We start from the raw sequence: 24,067 nt of genomic DNA on the forward strand, positions 1-24,067 counted from the left end.
GTCGTTACAACGACTTGCGTTGGGGGGCGCTGGATAGTGAATAGTTTAATTTACTATTCCAACTCCAGTCCCCGTGGATAGTAGGGAAGGTGTTGGATAGTAAATTAAACGCTTCCCTATCCTAGAGCGCCCCCCAGCGCAATGCGTTGTAATAACTTGCGTTGTAAAAGTTGCGTCGTAATGGTAGTGCGTTGTAAAAGTTGCGTTGTAAAGGATGTTACCCCACGCATTGCCCTGAAACCAACAGTCACTCTGGGGTAGGCCAATGCCACTCTCTCTTTAGCACTTAGAGACCTGCCAGTGATTATGCGCTCTGCAAATCCCAATTAACATTAACATTAAAGCAATATGTAAATCAAGGAGGGAAAAAGTGGGAAATTGTACATTTGATAGTGGTCTTTTTATGAGGAGAAATGGAATCAATGTTGGCGGCAGGGCTGGGTTACATCATTTGAGGAGAGGGACATGCATACCAATTATTAATATTTCCAGCAGGGCAAGCTGTTGCAGGTTCTCTCTGATGCTTTTGTTCATAATTCCACTTGTATGATTTGAAACTCATCTGGTCTGTTTTGAGAAACACAGTTCAGTCAACTTCTTCATGGAAAGCAGACTCAATCAGGTACAAAAGAGACTTTGTAAAAACTTCTTTAAAGTTTTCTCCGATGAAAATATAAAAGATGGGAGTAAAACAGACATTGAAACATGATGCTGTGGTGGCCACCAACATACATGCTTGTATCAGTAACTCTGGGACAGATCCTCTAAATAGAATTAAACAATGGAACATGTGGTATGGTGTCCAACACACGAAGAATGACACAACGGAGACCATTATGACCTTAATGAATTTGCTCGACCTTGACAGGCTTCTCACATTCACCTTGAAGGCTATGATGATGTAGCAGGAAGTGATGACCATGAATGGCAAAAGAAATGCAACTAGAAACCTGATTAAGAACAGGCACAGGTGGATTGTATCTCTTCTGACTTGTACTTCTGGAGTTTTCCAGTCATCGGAAAATAAATAATTGTTGTTACAGATGGTTTTATTATTTTCATCTGGCCGCCTGAGTTCTCGAAAGGCCAGGTATGGGGCACTTAACATGAAAGCTGCACCCCAGATGGAATAGCAGACAATTGTAGCCCATCGGGGAGTTCTGTAATGCCTGGCCCAGACGGGGTAGACAACCAAGATGTACCGGTCCAGGCTAATGATGGTCAAGGTGAACACTGAAGCGTACATACAGAGAGACATCAACGTGTTCACCACTTTGCACATCGCTATGCCAAAAGCCCAGTGGAAATCAAACAAAACAAACCCTCCAAGGATTGGCATGATCATCGAGTAAGTCCAAGTGGACAAAACTAAGCAGCAGAACCATACGGTGTTGACTGTCTTCTTCATCCTGAATCCCAATGTCCAGAGGAAGAGAGAGTTTCCAAAAATACCAATCAAAGCAGTGAAGAAAAAAACCATAGATGATACCAAGTTCACTATATTCTTGTCTTTCTCCTCGTAAGGGAAACTCATTGAATAGTAGGTCCTATTATGATGAGGCATGATGCCCTAGGAGAGAAGAGACAAATCAGAAGAATTAGACAGAGAGAAAATCTTAAGGAATGGAACAAAGCACATTTCTTCACAGTAGTTTAAATTGAATTTTTTCTTCTTGGAAACATGTTCAGCTCAACTGCAACAATGAGACCATGTCCATGGTGACCTATGTATTGTCCCAAGTGGGACTTTTAGACAAATTCCACATCTCTAGAATATGGTTGCAGATATGTGTTTTTTCTAGCTTGCTCATGAAAGTTTTTTAAAACTGTTTTCTCTAAGTATACTTTAAAAATAAATGTCACTTTCTAGTGACCAACCACTCACAATAGAATCCCTTCATTCTCTAGTAGTGTTATGTTCTGGTAAGCGCTGGGATGCCTATAGGTAACCAGGCGCTATACAAAACTCAGAATAATAATAATAATAATAATAATAATAGAAGACAACCACTTATGCAATTTATTTAAAAACAAACGCTTGAAAATAATATTGGTGGAATATAGTATATTTGCTGAAAGAAACATGTTGGAAATGCATAGAGAGTGATCTAAAAGCGGCAAAAGGTCAATTTACAAAATGTAACTGAAATAGCTACAAATTCCATGGGATACTATAACAAGAGTGTATAATCCATCAGCAGTATTTCACCCTTCGTAGAGAAAATATATTGGTGCAAATTCAGCTGCTGGAATCTACACTGTATACACAGTTTTCTATAGAAACTGGAGGTTATTAGTTAATCAACAAACTCCAATCAACGGGGAACCATCATACCCATTTATCCCTTTGAAGTTTCACATGCAGTTCTAAGCAAACATAATTAGAAATTCAAAGCAAAAATAATTATAAAAATAATACTTATTGTGTAATGCCGGGGGACCTGTAATCCCTGTAAAAAATCCCATCACCACTTGTGATGATTCTAGTCACTTCTAATAAATAAATAAAGTAGCTGTATACATTCAACATATTTAAGCAAGTTTCAATCATTCAGAAATCAAGCCTGGTTTGGGCCAAATAAGACCAGAAGGGGGTTATAGGTCTGAACCTCAGTGTATCTACTTCATTGTAATCCACAAAGGGGCATATATCCTTCATTTGTGGTGTAGGGCAGCCAGCACGTCACTTTGCTGCTCTGCCCTGCATCATAGGAAAAGAGCAGGAATGCGTCATATTTATCCAATAAGGCACATTCCTGTCCTTTTCCCTTGCGCTGCTGCCATTTTTGCAGCCTACCTCCAACAAGGGTGCCTCTGTTGCTGTTTTTGTTAGGGCTGGGCGTAGTTTGCGAAGTAGCGCTTTGCGAAGCTTTGCAAAGTGCACTACGTGAACTGCCAAGTAGTATGTTCGCACTGTGCAAGATGCCATTTTCAATGATTGCACAGTGCGGACAAGCATCTACCACTGTGCAATCATTGAAAACTGCATCTTGCACAGTGCGAGCTGTAGTTTTCTGCCACTCGAGGAGATTTTTCTTCGAGCGGCAGCTTTCTCAACGTGGACTGGTAGTTTCTCATCACGAGCGGTCGCGAGCATACGCGACCACTCGCAATGAGAAACCAGACATCCCCATGTTGAGAATCTCGCACGGAGGTTTATTTTCCACGCTCGCGATCGGCAACTTGATGTTGCTGATCGCGAACGAGGAAAAAGTCTCACCAGGATGTCATTTTGCTTGCTCGCGGTCGCCAACTTGACGTTGAGGACCACGAGCAAGCAAAAAATGACCGCTGCACTACGCTACGTGTGTTCGCACTGTGCTATGTGCAGTTCGCGTGCTGAGAAGTTGCGCAAACTTCGCAAACTACACGAGCGTAGCATAGTGCTTTGCCCAGGTCTAGTTTTTGTGCAGGAAAGAACACTTACCAACACAAAAACAATCCTAAGAGGATTTTTCCTCTTTCTATGTGTACAGTAAACATAGAGAGATATACAAATGAGTAGAAATAAACATATTTCTCCTTGTTATATCTTTTTGGTGCATTTTGGTCGCAAGTCGTTTTAAATCTGTGAATGCATAAAAAAACATGGAAGTTGCGTGGGAACACCCTCCGCAAGGCCTATAGAACACCTCCCTTGCACAGAGTAATGTCACTCTTCGATCTGCTCTGCGTTGTCTTACTCCAGATTTTGAAGACATTCCAATCAATGCAAAGTGGATATGCTGGGCTTGAAATATCTGACTTTCACGCATGTACCATGTTGCATGGTGCAAAGCTCTCATAAATATGTCCCCAATAGTGTTGAGAGTGCCAATTAATCATACAAGAAAATGTATGCACCAATCTCCTTATCACAATCACTTCCCTTGCCTAATTTCCCTCTCCCCTCAGCATTTTAAGGCCGACCACACACCACAACCTTGATCCCCTCTTTATTACTAAATCCTCATTCATCCAAATTTGTCCATGTCTTCACTGAGCAGTTATCAACATCAGTCACCAGTCACAAGCAAATAACCACATGGACGAGGTAGTGTCTTGACTAAAAGGTTCAACCCAACATATTCAGTTAACACCACCTGCTACTACAACCCCTAATGCAAATGCTACAATATAAAGCAACACAATCCACAACTGCTCACCAGCTCTAACTCATCCAACCTCACAACCTCAAAGAACCTGTAGATAAACTCAAGGGTCTGAAAATCCACACCAATTTCACAATGGTTTAACTCTTGAAACTCTTGTTCTGTCTCGACTACACCTCCAACATATCCATGCCTGTACACAAACTTGTAAACAATCTAACCCTTTCTGTCAACAAATCTCACCCATTTCTGTGTACATCCCCTCTATGTCGACCTCACCACTCTCCATACAATATCCTACAAAATGAACTCCTATTAGTTTTTCTAGGTATCTGTTGCTTGAGCCTATGTGGTCAGATATGCACCCACTAATGCAATCATTCCCAATGTGCACTCATCAGCAGCCTTAATGCCACACATAAAGTCTACTTATGTACGAAGAAAGACAAACCAAAACAACTGAAACCAAGCTCTCAATCTTAGCAACTGCTAACTAGGACAGCTTATGTGTTGGTCCACTTACTTTCTGAAACATGTACATAATATGTGCAGCAAGTCCATTACTATCAGATGCAATATTTAAATTACATCTAATAGTAAAAATAGCGAAGAAATGTTTAACCATGTCTATCTCGATTTACCTAGTAAACAGGTGAATACACCTGTCCCAAGGCCTCAACTGCTATCTTGAAACTGGTATTCTGACTTTTATTCAGGCCCTGCTGTCACTCCCTTGTGCACAGAGGCTTTGGCCCATCATTGGTAATGTGAAACCCAGACCATGCTCTGTGACTTGGTGAGGAGCACCAAATGTGTCTTCATAGTAGACTCTGGAAAACCATCCAGGACCATTCTGCCTCACATCAAGCAGTGGTGTCAATGCACCATGTTTTTCAATCTGTAGAGTAGCTGGACCTTTCATTTGATGTTAGGAGGAAGCAGCCTACAGGCATTTCTTGTGCAGAGATTCACTATTATGTGATACCCAGAAACTTGCTCTGACATCCCATGTGTATGTGCAGTGAATAAAACGCACCACAATTTGTTTCAGTCTCAAGTCCTTCTTCAACAAAGAGCTGAAATGCTACCAGGTCTGATGTCTGCCTGTCTTCTAGGGGCCTGGGGACATCACTTAAAGACAGCACTTTGCTTCTGGATGAGCTGAAGGTCTGCCTGATGTGTCTTGAAGCCTGACTACGTGCTGTGAGAGGGAAGGAGTGTGCCTGGCCCTGTAGGAGAGGAGACTGTCCAAGAGAAGAATTTGAGAATTGAGAAACATACAGAGAAAGCTGACAATCCCAGTGAGCAAAGAGGACTCTTTGAGCGGCAGTAAAGCTCTACCCAATCAAGTATTCACCCTTGAGGCATGTCAGTCTGCAGTAGAGTTGAGAGACCGATGCCGCCATCATCTGCAGTGAGATTGAAATCCATGTAGCTGCCATAGCAGGAAGCTCTGATTGGCCTGGAGGCTGCAATTGCCAAACACCACATCAATGTATCCAGCCTGACACCCACAACGGCAGAATCTGGGTTCTCGTCCACAGCCATCCGGGAAGGCTGCCGCAGAGATGTGATGTCCCTCAGAGCTGCCTATTTATTCCTTGCCTGTAAACAGTTTCCAGAGTAAGCTGTCACTGCACCCCTGCCAGAAACTGCCACCACCATGTGGGCACTGATCACATATACCACACAGCCTACACTGCACTGATAACTACCAGGTAAGTGTAGGCTTAGCATGCATCTGGGATATAAGACTAATGTGCAGATAGGTCAGCCATTCATGCATAAGAATTTTGCTAAAGGGACAAGAAGACATTGAGCTGCACAGTTAACCATTGACAGTATTTGAGGCACCTGTTCCTAACCATTACCTGATTTTTTTATTTACACGCTCCTGTCACCACCAAAACGTCACTTTTTTCTACCTTGTGGTGGCAATAAGGGCCTCTCCTTATTTGCAAGGCAGCCTTAAGCCACTTAATGTGGCTTAACTCTGCATTGTGAATAAGTCCCCCTTTCTAGCTATCGGGCAATGGGTGCTGTGGCGGACATTACCCCGCAACACCTATTTATTTTGACACTGCCCCATATTTACAAGGGTTGCGTAAATATGGGGCAGAGCCAAAATGAAATCCAGAAAAAACTGGCCTTAACAGGGTGCAACAAGTAGAAATGCATTGTGCAGCACACATAAAAACAGCAAAATGCCATGCATGGATGTTTATGTGCATTGAAGGTGTCCCTTCCGGCATATAAACAATCATTTTAAAAATGATGAGTTGCAACATCTTTGTGTGCTGCACAAAGCTACACACATGAATTACAAATTGCCATTTGTGATTGTTTTTGTGCAGGAAGGGACACCTTCCTGCACTTAAACAATCATTCCCCACATTCCTGCACGTAAAGAATCATTCCCCACAATGTAGGCACCCTTGCACGATCGTGCAAGTGTGCCTGTGTTGGCGATAGGCAGCTAAATTTAGTTCCCGCACCGAGCGAAATGCAGGGCTGCACTGTATTGTTGTAAATACGGTGTAGCCCTGCGTTTCAGAAGTGGCGGAGTGTGGAGCTAATCCAAAAAGGCTAACGCTGTGCTCCGTCACTTCCTAGTACATATGCCCCATAGTGTCTTGGGGACTGTAGATACAGGATCTCGACCATTGCAGAATGAAGATAGGCTACCAGGAAAAGAGCACTTTACTGAGAAACGCAACTTAGGTTACAAGCCTGTATGTTTCCATCAAATTGAGTATTATTTTGTTCTGCTATGAGATTAAAGTACTTTCTTTTTACATAAAAGATAAGCTGCCGGCTGTACTATACATTATTGGGTCTGTTGTTTAATATTGAGTTCTGAGCTCTTGCCCCGCACTTTCTACCTGAGAAGCTTGCTTCCCTGAGAGTCAAGTACAGAAAGAGTGGTAAATGGACCAGATGTATGACCATTTTTGCATGCGCAAACAGGTTTGCGAACTCGTTTGTGCATGCAAAAACAACATGGAGAATGTACAAACCAACATTGCACAAAATAAGGTTTTGTGACTCGCTATTAGGAAGGGGTGTTCCCTTCCGAATAGCGAGCGCAACCCTTTGAAAGAATATTTTGTGTCCGTAATTGTGGGCGCAGAACACTCACTAATTACCATCCTCTTCAAGAGGGTGGTAATGCACTCGCAAAAGATAACGCTTTCCCGTTTGCAAATGCAGGGGAAAATATTTTTTAAGGGCAGGCAGTGGTGCCAGGGACCACTACCTGCCCTTAAAATTTGAAACTAAAACATTAAAATGTTTTTTTTTTTTTTAAATGCATTCGGTTTTCCTTTAAGGAAACCTGCTGCCTTACAAAAAATAAGACTGCTTTAATTAAAAGCAGTCCCTGACATGGTGGTCTGCTGAGCCCAGCAAGCCACCATACCTGGGAGGGCCTGGCATTCCCAATAGGGTCGCAAGTTGCGAGAGGCTCATTAATATTCATGAGCCTCTCAATTTGTGACCCCATTGGGAATCGCTAACAGTGTGAAATACACTGTTCTACATTAGAAATAGCGCCTCGCAAATTGTGAGTTGCAAAAAACTCGCAATTTACGAGGCGCTTCTTCCACGGTCTTACATCTGGCCCTAAATCTTTAGCATGTTTGGAGTTTTACATCTTTAAATTAAGCTGCTTGACCCACTACTAACTAAGATGACTAGAGCCTAGAGAGTGAGAATCCATTATTGGTTGTTGCTTGAATAACGTCTGGTCAAAGGGAGCTGATACATCGTTTCTCAAAATTTTAGGAGCTGTTAGCACCTGAAAACTGTGCACTTGAAATTGAGTTTTTGTGAACATGCTTGTAACTTTAGCCATTGTTTTTTAAGGAACCTTTCTTGAATGTTTGAAGACTTTATCTTACTGCAAATGCTGTACGTATTATAAGTTCTGCAAATAAAGTTGTAAAACATTTTCTTAATTTGGGACCATGAAAAAAGTCTACCTTTGGAGTGCCAGGAGAAGATGTTAAGTGTCATCAAAAACTGCATGACCTTCACTAGAACATTTTTGACGTTTGTCCTACTTTTCATAAGTGCAATGTCTGAAGCTACAGTGGGACTGGGAAAGAGACTTATGTGGACTTGGGTAGCCCTGATCCGGTACACATTTCATCCTTGGCTTAATGAAGAATCCACAACTCCAAAATGTAGTCCAATGGTCCATCACACTAGCAAATCACTAGATTTGACCAAGTCTTACTCAATCACTGGTTGGTCAAAAGGAATTCCAAAGTCCTATTCTACTGCACCAAAAAATAAAAGTAGAATTTTACTTTCCCTGTATTTCTTGTGGAAGGCTTTTTGTAAACAATCTTGATGCCAAGCTACTATTTTGCTTATCAAGTTTTCCTGTTTATAGCTAATCAAAATTGGAATTTGTGTAATTGATTCATTTTTTAAATGTATTTTTTTGTGTTGTTGCTCATGGATCATGTGCATTTACCGTGATAAATATTGCTTTTTAGCCAAACTACCAAGAATGAGCTAGCTATTTCTCACAGAAATCTGATTATGGATTAGAAGACATTTTTTCCTATTTTCTTTGGACTTTATGACAGCTTTTTAACAGTCATTCTCACATGTAAGTTAACATTTGCGGCCACATGCATCAAGTGAATTTGGAGTCGCAAACGGTGCGAATCGGAAAAATCGGCCTATTGCGATTCCAAAATCACTTTTTGGGATGCATTAAACAATTGTAGAAAACTCGCTATATTTTGCATTTCCTAAAAATGCTATTGCATTTAAGGAATCGCATTTGTGCGATTCCTTAAATGCAATGCATGAATTTAAAAAAAAATGCGAATTAGGAAATAGGAAGTGCAAATTAACACGAGGTTGACCCTCGTGTTAATTTGCGAAATTTTGGAAAAAAGCTCGAAAATGCATTTTGGAAAGTGTCATGTTACACACACACATGTCCTTTGGACATGTGTGTGTGAAACTTGCACTTAAAAAACTTTCAAGGGTGCAGGGAGGGTCCTTTGGACCCCCCTCAGCACCCTTGAAATGCATCAACAAATTGCGAATCTAAAAAAAAAAAATGCAAAACGGCATTGATTCCTATGGGCCTCTAGGCCCATAGGAATCAATGTAATGCCATTCCTTAATTGCGATTCGCAATTAAGGAATCGCAAATACAGAAAATTAAGAAATCCCCAAAAATATTAGGATTTGTTGATTAGGATTTTGCAATTCCAAAATTGCGATTCCTTAATTTTCGCAATTTAAAGAAATGCAAAATCCTACAATGATGCATGTGGTCGTAGGTCTCTTAAACTGCAGTTAAGAACTATGTAAATTCTTGTCACATGCTGTCAGCGCTCACTAAATTGTAAAAAAAAATCACCCTCATTGAATAGAAAAATTGATTACAAGCTTATTTGTGAGTAAAATGAAAACAATCTACAAAAATCTTTACATTTACATCATCAATGCCAACATCCCTCGACTACTTGTTATGGCTTAAACACCATTCAATTGAAAATCTGACACATTAGTAAACCTCTCAAATTGACTTCATATGACATTGCACATCTCCCTTCCCAATCTATAGATGCCTTCCAATGCCTGTTTTAACATCATGGCTAGCCATCATTAACATCTACCCATGTGCCAAAATATTCTGACCCTCCACGAAAACCCATTTTTTACCTGTATGATCTTGACAATTCCCAACCCATTTCCCACCTTACCTTCCTTTGCAGAGTCCTGGCTATTTTACTGCTATAGTTTCCCTCCTGACTGCTACACACAGACACTGCAACTATTCCATTCATCTCTGATGGCTTGAGGACGACTAGTAGTGAAACATCTGCCACATGGTCCTGTCGCACGGTCACATAGTACCCGGGCACAAGCACTACCATTTTACATGCTCACGCTTAAAATGTGCATCTTTTGAAACAATGACTTTTAACACACACTTCACAATTAAACCATAGCTGCAGTTCCCAAAAACCACACAGCTTATTGTCGTATAGTTTCCAGTAATCAGTAGGAAATGCTTGTTTGTGTACATCATGAACTTAGGATGGTGCCAGACTGATTCCATGCACACCTGCAGGGTATGTCAAATCTTGGACCAGCTAGCTCAAAGTGCCACTGTTAGCCCCCCTAACCGAGTCAGGGAGCAAACAGTTCTGGCAACTACTGAACATGAAAACCATGTTCCCTCAGGAATCATGGGAACAGATCTAGAACCTTTTGCTCAGACACTCCTGCTCTCTGTCACTCAGAGAAATATACAAAGAATACATGAAGGGACGTTTTTCAATATTTATTGAACCGAAGTGATTTGTGTATAGATAACATGTGCTGCAATGATCAATAGACAGAAGCAGACAAAGCAGGCAAAGCAAAGCAAAGCAGACAAAAGTTATGATGCATGTAAAGACAGTGAATAAAATGTTCCACCATCTTGTTGCTATGAACCTCTATGAACCTCTATGTATCCCTAATAAGGCCTAGGTAGATGCACAACCTTTTACCTACATTTGTCCTACCATTGTTCTACATAACAATTCTGGCGCTGACCTTTTACCTAGTTAGGTGCTGCATAAATGTTGTGTGGTTTCCTCTGAAAACTAGCCTAATTTATTATGCATGAGGATTCTCAGTATCACAGCAAGATTACCATCTTTTGCATAACAACTCTGTATAAGGGTCACTACTATCGTCATCCTTGGCCTACATGCCCATAGTACCATGACACATCTAGGTAGGACCGCTGAGGTTACCTTTAGGGTATATAAGCACCACATCTTTGTTGGGCAGCCGAAAGAGAAGAAACGTCCATGCTGACACGCTGACACGAGACGCTGAAATACCTGCATGCAAACACTCCAGCACGCAGTGGTCTGATATTACTAGCGGGGTGGCCAACTCGAGACTAAGATGTAGGGTAGTTCCTATAGACCTGATTGGCTCTGCACATTGGAACAATATACACTATAGTTTTGACATAGGACTGAGGTCAGTATGTCTCTATCGAGTAGAATAAAGTTAATTACTTGTGTGTGCCAGATAACTCAGAGGTCACTAGAAACTTCTTGAATGAACAAGAAGGGATTAGTTTCTGACAACCGCATAAACATGACAACTTTGTTTCCCTTAGAGCCAGAACAATCTCAGAATCGTGGAAACAATAGATAACAGTTTCACTCAGTCAATCGTGCATACTTCATTTTTACAGAGTTTGCACAGAAATAGGGAGACGGGCGTTTCAATAAAAATGGTTTATTGAACAGTCTTATTTCTCATGCAAGAGATATGACATATATTCATAAAAATACATACATAAATAACACAGGCTAAAATACTCATCTGTTGCTTCTAAAATAATCCTACCCCAGTGTACCTAACCTAAGTGTAGTAAAAGGGAAGAAGTGTGTGCTGTTTAGCTATAGGCTAGTTTAGCCAAGAGTTGCCAAAAGTTTCTCTAGGTTCTAGTCCGCTCCATACCTTAGGATGAGTGAGGTTGGAATCTCTTTCCGGGTCTCAATCTCGAACAACCCGCAAGGGGAGTCAGAAATACTGGAACTGGATTCTCTGCGAGGAGGATGACAGCGTCTGGTCAGTGCATCAGTTGGGGACTTGACTTCCTTACAAACTTGCCGTGGCGAGCCAAGTCGTGCAAGTAGGCAGTTGAACCTTACCATGGTTTGCCATGGCAAGTGAAGGTATATTTATACCTTGAAGGTGTTTAGGAATGCCAGTATTGACGTAGAAGTCGGGCATAAGAACATCATGAATGAACCCCTAAGGAACAGAGGTTCATGCATAATAATTGAGTTCTTGGAAAATCAATATCCAAGCAAGGGGAAGTCCTAAAGGCTTAAGTGTCTGGTTTTCCAAGAACTCGTTGTGATGTGGATAGACAGATGTAGTTGACCAAGCCTGCATTTGGTTAGCATGAGCAATGCCTAAATAAGGGCTGGATTTCAATGCCAAAGCAAGGGCAATGTGAATTGTACCTATATAAGGGCATGACTCCGGGAATCTATATACGGTATCTAAATCGACACAGAACACCCACTCCACTTACGTATGAACAACACTACTAAATCCTAAACATGTTAAACATATCTAAAATATAGTTTCTTATGATTTGCTTAAAACATGTAAAAAAAAGAAAATTCATTTAAAAATGTTGCTGTACGCATTAAAGCAATGCTTCATTCTAAGCAAATGTAGACGTTTACATGCTACATGAATAAATCATAAACATATATACATGATCAAATGGCTCATAAATACAGAAGAAAAAGGGTCCAAACCCATTTCATTTCAGATTACATAATCATTTTATTGTGGATATGGTCATATATTGTCTCTGGAAGTATTCAAAGAATTCTTGTTCTCTATGAATAGTTCTACTATAAGCAGATTACTTGTGCCAAAAAATGAAAAATACAAATTTGGAGAAAAAAAATTAATCATAGGAAAAAGTTCCAAAGTTAGTCCCTTCTTTTTGAAAAATGAAGGTCAAATTCAAAGTCTGTCAGAACACTGTATGCCAAAATCAAAAGTCAGTGTTAGGGCTTAGAGAAAACATGAAATCTTCTATGTCTGTAGACAAAAAGTTGTCTACCATTGTAGGTGAAAGTTGGATTACCTCGTTTAGAAGACTAACCGCACACAGATGAGAACCATTGCTTTCAGCATTTGTCGTGTCAGCAATGTTTATATCGGATGTTACCTGTGTGCATGTTGTTTCCTCCCATACCTCAGCAGTAGCATTTTTACATCTGTGAGATCTCAATGAATGCCTTCATCAGGATTGGTAGCCGCTAGGGACAACACAGAGCATGGGCCATTGCAGGGTCCAGCAGAGTATCAATATCCTAAGGCATGACTGATGGGAGTGTTAGACAGATGCCTAGCATGCATTCTTCATCACAAAGCAGGTTGTGTAAAACAGGTTAGATGCAATCTTGCCAGATTGGTCTGAATGACAGAAACCATGTGGTATTTAATTATCGTAGACGAGGTAAACCTAAAATTTGGACGATGTGCTCACAACACTTCGTCCTCAATAGAGCTCTCTCTATGGTGCTTGGAGTGACGTTGGTGATTTGGCTTGCCTTATCAAAGCGGAAGGAGCAAAAATAGGATCCCTGCAATGAGTCCAAAAAGTAGTGGCAGTCCACCAAACACAGAGTGCACGAAGTTGGGAAGTATTCCGAGGACTTCTTGAAAAGGTTCTAACAGTCCTGAACACACAGTCTTAAATACATGTACAATACCACTTGTATCAGACATGTTTAAGATACGTTCCAACATTTCTGAGAACTGTATAGGGCAATTTGTATTCAAAAGGGCATGTATCTCGGCAGAAGTCCTTGCGACTTGTAGATCATAGGTTTCTTTGGCCGAGGTCAGTGGCACAGCTTGTGGCAAAATAATGGCTTTCATTCTGCTTAGAGTATCAATTCGTATAGAAGAGATGTTGAGTAAAGGCCATAAAGGCGCCTCCCTGGCTGTCTTAGTTTGTGGAAACAATACTTACGTATAGCAAGTGACCCTGAATGAAACAGTTACTAGTTATGGGATACCTGGTAACATGCCACAGCAGCTGTGATCATACAACATGAGGTAACCTCAATTAAAAAGTAGTCCAAAAATTGGGTTAATAACTTCAGCTGGTTAGCCTTGCAGGTGACAGGATACAGTTGTAGTGGAACCATCACAGGCCCCATGTAAAATGCGCCATTGAGGGCCCACCGCAGACCTGACGGCCCTGCCAATGTCCCGCCAGAATTTCATCCTTCTCGGATGGTGTTACCTGTCAAGAAGACACAGTGAGACACCATCACTACACCTGCTCCATGTCCCAGAGACACACACTTGCACATCTTTGATAATGTGAAAAGGGCATAGGATGCTGACAGGACTTGCATCATTGTCCATTTGAATTTGGCCTGTGTGCACGCCCCAATGCACTACATGGCATTGAAGGCCAACAGATGGCGTAAGGGGTACAACACACTCACTGATCATGGCACACACTGGGCAGCACTTGCAACTGCAGGGTATGTGACAGCACGTGCCAAGCAGTCACATATCCCACTCCACTGAGGAACCCTCAGCAGACCACACAGACACACCCTGGCACAGATCACTCGCCTGTCACTGACAACAGCAGATACAACCCTCACTTTGCACATGTGCCACTTGCCTGTGGGGTGTCACAGGTGTCGTGCTAGCTTTGCAAGTCAGGCACACAGCACTGCTTACTTGTCACATCAAATGGGGAGAGCTGCTCCATACGCCATGCAGCAGTGTTGCAACACATCACATACACACTCACCCACATGACAAGGCACATTCACGCACACCAATGTCCATGAGGTTGTAACCATCATTTGGACAATCTCACCACAGATCCACTCAACTCATGAACATCTGTGAGTACAGTCACCTGTCACTCTGGGGGGACCACTGTTCCACCCCAGGACATTTGGAAATAAAGACACCAAGGTCTGGCACGGCTGATTTTGTCATTCACTATGCAGTGAATGTCACAGTAAGCACAATGCAAGTGAGGAGTGAACACATATGAAATACATCATGCCCAGCATGAGAGACATCACCATATACACCCCATGGGACTCACTCCAAACCACATTGCATGTCTGTCCCACCTGGACACAATGCCTGTTGTTACACTCACACAACAGGTGCACAGTCTAAGGTAGTGGAGTCAGCACTCATCTGCTCCTCTGTTCTCCCATACAGCGTGCTGTATTGTGGTAGGAGGCTTGCCAGCAGGACCTGGTTCTCCTCCTCTGTGAAGGCTGGGGCCCTTTCCACAGTACCTGCCATTGTAGCCAGAGAATGCAGAGACAGCAGAAGTGTGGTTAACTCCAATGTTGTGCAGGCAAGTGCCCTCTCAGGGGTTCTTGCTGCCTTAAATCAGTGCTGCTGAGGGGCATTAAGTTTGAGGAGTACATAGTGATAGGTCAGATTCGTTCGCATCGTACGTTTCCTCCAATCCCTTTAAACATACGGCGCTGACAGCATTTGCATTGTTCACAATTTGAGCTTCAGCTCAACAATAATTTTGCAACATTGTATTTGTGCAGGTCACCTGGTTGACACATAGCTACTCAAAAGTCAGTATCTATGACACCCAGGATGCATTCAGGGCCTACTACTAGTCCCCTTATTAATTTTGAAATACACACATGTATACGGTTGGTGTGTATCACTTACAACGCAACTTTTACGTCGTAATGCTGTTACAACGCAGCTATTACAACGCAGGATCCATTACAACGCATGGCATTACAACGCATGGCATTACATCGCAGATGCTATTACAACGCATACCATTACATCGTAAGTATTGGTAAGTATATAATTTATTTTAATTTTATTTAATATTATATAAATGATTTAATTAATATTAATTATAAATAAAAATAAATAAAAATATTTATTTATGTATTTAAATATTATAAATTAAATTTATTAATTTAAATAATTTTTTAAATAAATATGAGTATAGGAGTATATGTATTGGTGTACTGAGGTTTTAGGGCAGGGTTTGGGTTTTGGGGTACAGGGGTGTTTTTAGGTTTCAGGGCAGGGTTTGGGTTTTGGGGTACAGGGGTGTTTTTAGGTTTCAGGGCAGGGTTTGGGTTTTGGGGTACAGGGGTGTTTTTAGGTTTCAGGGTAGGGTTTGGGTTTTGGGATACAGGGGTGTTTTTAGGTTTCAGGGTAGGGTTTGGGTTTTGGAGTACAGGGATGTTTTTAGGTTTCAGGGCAGGGTTTGGGTTTTGGGGTACAGGGGTGTTTTTAGGTTTCAGGGCAGGGTTTGGGTTTTGGGATACAGGGGTGTTTTTAGGTTTCAGGGCAGGGTTTGGGTTTTGGGGTACAGGGGTGTTTTTAGGTTTCAGGGCAGGGTTTGGGTTTTGGGGTACAGGGGTGTTTTTAGGTTTCAGGGCAGGGTTTGGGTTTTGGGATACAGGGGTGTTTTTAGGTTTCAGGGCAGGGTTTGGGTTTTGGGGTACAGGGGTGTTTTTAGGTTTCAGGGCAGGGTTTGGGTTTTGGGGTACAGGGGTGTTTTTAGGTTTCAGGGCAGGGTTTGGGTTTTGGGGTACAGGGGTGTTTTTAAGTTAAATAAAATTAATTATATTATATTAATTACATTTCTTAATTAAAATAATTAAATTAAATACATTATTTTAAATCATTTATTTTAATTACAATAAATTTTTTTTTAAAATAAATTAATTTAATTATATTAATTAAATAAAATTAATTACAAATTTTATTAAAATTAATTTAAATAAATAGATTTAAAATTATTAAATAAAAATAAATACTATTTAAAAAAATATTTTAATTAAAATAATTTAATTAAATTAAAATAATTACATTTTTTTTAAAAAGGTATACTTACCTATACTTACGATGTAATGCCATGCGTTGTAATAGCATCTGCGATGTAATGCCATGCGTTGTAATGCCATGCGTTGTAATGGATCCTGCGTTGTAAAAATTGCGATGTAACGGTCTGCGTTGTAAAATAACGCGTTGTAACATCATAGATCCGTATACGGTGCATTTCACGCGCTGGCGTATGGTACCATTACAATAGTGATACGATGCACACACACACGCCTGGAAAGTAGGGGTACGGTTTCACATGGTGCGTTTCACAAGCTGATGTGAATGCAGGGGTACGGTGCATTTCACACGCTGTTCTGAATGCAGGGGTACGGTGCGTTTCACACACTGATGTGAATGCAGGGATGCGGTGCATTTCACACGGTGCGTTTCACACGCTGATGTGAATGCAGGGGCACAGTGTGTTTCACACGCTGATGTGAATGCAGGGGTATGGTGCGTTTCACACGGTGCGTTTCACACGCTGATGTGAATGCAGGGGTGCGGTGCATTTGACACGCTGATTTGAATGCAGGGGTACGGTGCGGTTCACACACTCACATATGGCACCATTACAATAGTGATAAGAGGCGTACACACGACAGGGATGTAGGGGTACGGTTCACACAAGGATATCTATCAAGTACTTGTCATTGCATACTTTCATGTGCAGGCCCTAGGTGTGGCAGCCAGTGATATAGCACAGGGCATCTTATATTGTTGCACAATCGATGTGTGATGACATGTGGACACATGTCATGTGTGATGGGGCACTATCTGGCACACATCACCTTGACACTTGTCCCATGTGTATCATTAGGCAGATTTTGTTATGCACAGCAACACTGGGATGGCACAGTCATCACTACCAGCACCTGTCTCCTGATGCCAGGGACAGGGGCACTTTGTCAACTGACATGTCACGCTCAGCATGACCCTATGTGACTATGTCAGGTGTGTGTCATGTGTAACATTGAGCTTGCTGTTTGTGGTACGTAAACTGCATCTGCTGTTGATGCATCTAACATGGGTCTGTGTTGAGATGGGAAAGGTTTCACATCTACGCACACCATGCCACATGTGCATTCCCACGGCTGTTGGGTCTGATGGCATCAGACATCATATTTCCCCAGGCATACATGTCTGCGTCGTGACAATGGCTGTGTTGTTTTGTTGTCACTGTTCACCTTAATCGCAATGTGTTTGATATGTACATTTGACATTCCATGTGACCTGTGCGTGTGCATTGCAGTCAGCTGTCTGGATGGGAGGACAACCTTCCACTGAAGGTATTGTGACGTTTCTCACTCCAGTGATATCTCGGCTGTTCACTCAGACCGGCCCAGCAACTCATTTCAGGGCATGTCATGTTTATTTGTCAATCAACAGGTGTATCTGGCTTTTCGTAGGAGTGCCAGCAAGCTGGCATATGTGTCCTGGATGTATTGCACACGCCAGACTCCATAGTGACCTGATGTCTAGTAGCAGTTTTGCATGTGCTATGTACATTGCCATTGATGTTGGCTGACTGTTAATCTCCATTATTCCCAAATATGTCCTGCAGGGCACCGCCTCTACCAAGGCCATTCCCAGACTTGGCTACCATGAGGGAACGTGCCTGCTTCCGACGTTACAGATTCACTCAACAGTTTATTCAGGAGTTGACGAACAAGCTGGCACCACATCTCCAATCGCAACAAAGGTATCCTACTGCGCTGACCCCCAAGATAAAGGTGATGGCAGCCCTACATTTTTATGCTACAGGTACGTTTCAATTAACCATAGCTGATGTAGGTGGAATGTCACAGATGATGTTCAGCCATGTCCTGCGTGATGTTTTGACAGCCATGTTGCAGCCCATTGATGAATTCATCAAATGTCCAACTCCTGGGAGGGATGCCACATGTCATTGGGTCCATTGATGGGAAACATGTGGCTTTGGTGCCACCACAGGCACAGGAGCAGGCTTACCGCAACCGTAAACATTATCATTCAATAAATACCCTTGTGGTGTGTCTTGCTAACATGCTGATTTCCCACGTTTTTGCACGTTTTCCAGGATTGGCACACAATGCATTCATCATGAGGCGTAGCAGGGTGCCACAAATTATGCTGCAGCTGGGCACCGAGTGGGCATGTCTTGTTGGTGGGTAAACTCTGTTTGTCCTGTGTGTTTCAGTATCTTTTGCTCTGACGGCATCTCCTGACCCACTTATTTACATGATGTATCTATGTGGGGGACTCATGATATCCCAACATGCCATGGCTAATGACACCTCTCCGCAACCCAAGAACAGCTGCAGATCAGCGGTACAATAATGCACACGGGCAGACCAGGCAAGTGATTGAGAGAACGTTTTTCCTTCTGAAGAGCCGATTCCGATGTCTCGATAAGACCGGCGGATCCCTCCCATATGCACCGGACAAGGTCTAGGAGATCTTCATCGTGTGCTGCATGCTGCACAACATGGCAGTTGAGAAGGCAGTGCCACTCATCCTGTATCCTGAGGAGCAGGAACATCCACCCATTGAGGATCAAAGTCTTCGTCACGATGCAAGTGATGAGGAGGAGGATGATATCTGGAGTCAGCTCATACGCAACTTCTTCTCATAATTGTGAGTCACTGGGAATGAGTAAGCAAGCTTGTAGCATTGAGTGGCATGTGTTGCAATGTGTGTGTCCAGCTCACTGTATGCAAAGTGACTTTGATGTATGTTCTGATGTGTCATGCAAGTGCTAATGTCATGCCACACAGTAATGCGCAATGACTTTCCTTGAAATTTGTACGTGTCCTACATTGTTCCTGTTTCGTAACTGCCCATGTCTTTTGTAAAGATTTTTACCGGTGACCTCTTGTGTGTCTGTCATTCCCAGGTTGCTGGGCCTGTTGTCTGTTCGTGTCATCCTAGTCCTCCTGCTGTTCCTTATGATGATTCCAACGTGGGCTGAATCAGTGTTCCATGCACGGACATGTGAAAATGTCATTTCGGGTAAGAGATCCAAACAGGCTGTTTGGTGTTGGTATGGTTTGGGAATGTGTGGGAATTGTTTCTGTGCATGTTGTAGTACCATGCATACGGATCACTGACATAATATCGAGGGACATAATATCGAGTTGAAAAAATATCGTTAACAAAATATCGACAGACAGAAAATCGAGTTTTTATCTACAAACAGGTAAGTACAAAAATATCGACACCGAAATATCGTTTACAAAAATATAGTTAATTAAAATATCGACGTTATTAAAAACAGTGTTAAATTAAATTAATATTAATAATTAATTACTGAAATATACTTAAAAATACTTAAATTACCTTATAATATTTAAATAATTAATGAAAGTTATAAAAAACATTTTTTACATTCATATTTGTTAAAACATATATATATATATAGTAACATAATAATAATCAATATTATTACCGTAGTATAGCATAAGTGTACAAATTACTACTCCCACTCCAGAGAGTGCAACAGTAGGGAAAGCGTTGGATAGCGTAGGGGTAAAAATTACTATTCCCACTCCAGTGAGTGCAACAGTAGGGAAAGCATTGGATAGAGTAGGGGTAAAAATTACTATTCCCATTCCAAAGAGTGCAACAGTAGGGAAAGCGTTGGATAGCGTAGGGGTAAAAATTACTATTCCCACTCCAGTGAGTGCAACAGTAGGGAAAGCGTTGGATAGCGTAGGGGTAACAATTACGATTCCCACTCCAGTCGGTGCAACAGTAGGGAAAGCGTTGGATAGCGTTGAGGTAAAAATTACTATTCCCACTCCAGTGGGTGCAACAGTAGGGAAAGTGTTGGATAGCGGAGAGGTAAAAATTACTATTCCCACTCCAGTGGGTGCAACAGTAGGAAAAGCGTTGGATAGCGTAGGGGTAAAAATTACTATTCCCACTCCAGTGGGTGCAACAGTAGGGAAAGCGTTGGATAGCGTAGAGGTAAAAATTACTATTCCCACTCCAGTGGGTGCAACAGTAGGAAAAGCGTTGGATAGCGTAGGGGTAAAAATTACTATTCCCACTCCAGTGAGTGCAACAGTAGGGAAAGTGTTGGATAGCGTAGAGGTAAAAATTACTATTCCCACTCCAGTGGGTGCAACAGTAGGGAAAGCGTTGGATAGCGTAGAGGTAAAAATTACTATTCCCACTACAGTGGGTGCAACAGTAGGGAAAGCGTTGGATAGCGTAGGGGTAAAAATTACTATTCCCGCTCCAGTGGGTGCAACAGTAGGGAAAGCGTTGGATAGCGTAGAGGTAAAAATTACTATTCCCACTCCAGTGGGTGCAACTGTAGGGAAAGCGTTGGATAGCGTAGGGGTTAAAATTACTATTCCTACTCCAATGAGTGCAACAGTAGGGAAAGCGTTGGATAGCGTAGAGGTAAACATTACTATTCCCACTCCAGTGAGTGCAACAGTAGGGAAAGCGTTGGATAGCGTAGGGGTAAAAATTACTATTCCCACTCCAAAGAGTGCAACAGTAGGGAAAACGTTGGATAGCGTAGGGGTTAAAATTACTCTTCCCACTCCAAAGAGTGCAACAGTAGGGAAAGCATTGGATAGCGTAGGGGTAAAAATTACTATTCCCACTCCAAAGAGTGCAACAGTAGGGAAAGCGTTGGATAGCATAGGGGTAAAAATTACTATTCCCACTCCAGAGTGTGCAACAGTAGGGAAAGGAAATACATCATATATTATTTTAAAAAATATAAATTAATATCTATAACACATTTTTTTAAAGTAATTACCAATTAATTTTAATATAACAATTAATCAATTGAAATTACAAATTAAAATTAATTATTACTATGTGTTACCTATTAATGAAAATAAATTACAAATTAAAAATTAATTAATTATCAATTAAAACTTATTTATCTATTATTTCAAATTAAATACAATTAAATAAATTGAATTATTTAATTAATTATAAATACATTACTTCCCACCCTATTCCCCTATAAACCCACAACCCACTACGGAAAATAAATTAGTAAAATTAACATAATTAGCAATTATTTAATTAATTAAAATTAATTGCCAATTAAAATTTAATTATTTACCAAATATAAATTAATTAACAATGAATTAAAAAATAATACCAATAAATAAATGTACATATTTAATTAATTATAATTAAATTACTTCCCACCCTATTCCCCTATAAACCCACAACCTGCTTCTGAAAATAAATTATTAAAATTGACATAATTAGCAATTATTCAATTAATTACAATTAATTGCCAATTAAAATTTAATCATTTACCAAATATAAATTAATTAACAATTAATTAAAAAATAATACCAATAAATACATTTACATATTTAATTAATTATAATTAAATTACTTCCAACCCTATTCCCCTATAAACCCACAACCCGAACACAGAATTTAATTACGCAAAAAAATTCATTATTTAAAATTAATTATCATAAATAAATAATTTTCACACATATAATAACATGAAAAAATTATAAAAAATTAGATACTATTAAAAATTAGATATTTTTAATTACCTATATTATATACTTCGATATTTTAACTGTCTATATTTTTAACATTCGATATTACATTACTTACCTTAAAAACGATATTTTTGATGTCGATATTCTGTCCAGTCGATATTTTGTCCAGTCTATATTTTAAACTCGATATTATGTCCAGTCGATATTTTGGAGTTGATATTATGTCTGTTTACCCATGCATACATGTCACTTCACCATGGATCAACTTACACGTTGCACCACTCCCATGACATGACAGTCACCGTTGCGTTATCATGCGGACCTTCTTGCTCGTCTTCAGCCCTTAGATATTCTGTGGCTTGGCTTTCCTTCATTGAATATAGAACCTGCTCCTATTGACACCAGTCCTCTACTCGTGATTATTGTTTCACCTATTTCTTGTCGGGGCTTATATTACTCAATTCTTTTTGCATAAACACTATATATCGTCCACTTAGACTCTGATTACTCGAAATGTTTGTGGATCACGACCAGTCCACAACGACAACTTAGTTAGTTCTATGAGATGAGTTGTAACTGTCTTCTTTCAAGACAATTGTGTTTAAGTCTTTACTACCACTTAGAAGACAACTTTCCAGTGCTCATCATCAATATATGTAACATAGGTTTAAGACATCAGATTTCAAATTTTGTTGTACATACAAGGCCTCGATTCATCACGGTTTCAATCATCCATTTAGCCTTGAGAAAGTCGTGGTACGGATTTGTTGTACAGACGAAACATGTGTTGGCTGTTTCTGTTGATGCTCTGACTATTTTTTATGACGCTTCCTGAATAAATGGAACAACAAACATAAATGAACTTTTTGTTGTGTTATCCTGTCCAAGAATGAAGACCTTATGATGCTTGGAATTGGACTTGTGCTATTTTTTGCTACACAAACTGTTGTGACTAATAAGTCATTTGTTTCTACTTGTGCTTAGGATTGTGCTTCTCTTGACCCTTTTGTTTAAATGTATAGACTTGCCAACCTTTTAGATTGGCAAGAGTCACCCCTGGTAGTAAGTGACAGTGGTCCTTGGAGCACTCCGTCTAAATTTGATGTTTCACCTTATATTATAAGCCCAGTATTATTTCTTTTTGTTTAAAACAAGTGAAGGTGCGGTTATTCCCATATGGGAAGCACCACTGTCAAATTGTTCTACTATTATCACTCCCATGACATGACAGTCACCCTTCTTGACAGTCATCTGTAATGGAGTGTGGACTCTGGTGAAAGCATCAATGTGTTTAAACCTTGCCCCTGACACATTGCGGATACCACGGATTGACATTGTTGGGGACATCACAACAACACGCTCAATGGGGAATTGCAGTCTCGCTGTGTGAAGCAGGATGTGTTTGGCTTATCAACTTTAGCCAGTACATTTTGATTTCCAACAACCAAGTTGTGGGCCAGCGTATGTCCCACATGTTCTGTCAACTGTCCTGTGAGTCTGTTCGTATGGATGCATTGCCCTTTGTGCCAGTATGTCATGTCACTGTCACGTCGCTTCCTCAGGGCCGGTGGAGAACACTGCTTTGCAAGCCTTCTCGGTAAGTTGATGATAAATTTCTATTCCCATGAAGCCAAGAACATTGCGCTGATGATGTCACAACGTTGCACTGTAGCAAATGTAAACGCTTCTGTGGCACCAGTCAGGTGCCGTTAATTCCAGGATTCTCTTGGGGTGTGCTGCATATCCTGGTCACGCGAGGGGTGCTTTTGTGCCATCGCTCCTCATTACTCTCTGTTGAGTTCTGGCCCAGCAGCTTGTTCTGTTTCGCATTTCAAAGCCCAGTTGGATGAGCCAATGACTGGCTCTTGCGGGGCTTCCTTATGTTTACCTAATTCCCTCCCTCGTTGGATGAGCTATGCAGACTTTCCTGTGAAGCACAACAACAGTTAAACCACCTGGGACAAGGCAGACCTACTGGACTCATACAGGTCTAGCCGGACTCTCGTGCAAACCTTGCGAAACAAACAACCATCAGATACCTTTCAAACCTGAAACCCGCCACACACAGAC

The 24,067-nt window shown here is 41.0% G+C and overlaps 1 protein-coding gene across 2 annotated transcripts in view; it reads right to left on the reverse strand.

Annotated features, from left to right (window-relative positions):
- Positions 1–266: 266 nt before the first annotated feature.
- Positions 267–24,067, reverse strand: part of LOC144767675 (putative G-protein coupled receptor 33) — a 100,880-nt gene continuing 77,079 nt past the window's right edge. For both annotated transcript variants that reach the window (XM_078651069.1, XM_078651068.1), the window contains one exon: positions 267–1,570. In XM_078651069.1, the coding sequence (XP_078507195.1) occupies positions 587–1,564 (978 nt within the window). In that variant the 5' untranslated portion in view covers positions 1,565–1,570 and the 3' untranslated portion in view covers positions 267–586. The remainder of the gene's footprint in view (positions 1,571–24,067) is intronic.

Source organism: Lissotriton helveticus, chromosome 7, assembly GCF_964261635.1.
Source record: "Lissotriton helveticus chromosome 7, aLisHel1.1, whole genome shotgun sequence".
In the NCBI taxonomy this organism is placed as follows: domain Eukaryota; kingdom Metazoa; phylum Chordata; class Amphibia; order Caudata; family Salamandridae; genus Lissotriton; species Lissotriton helveticus.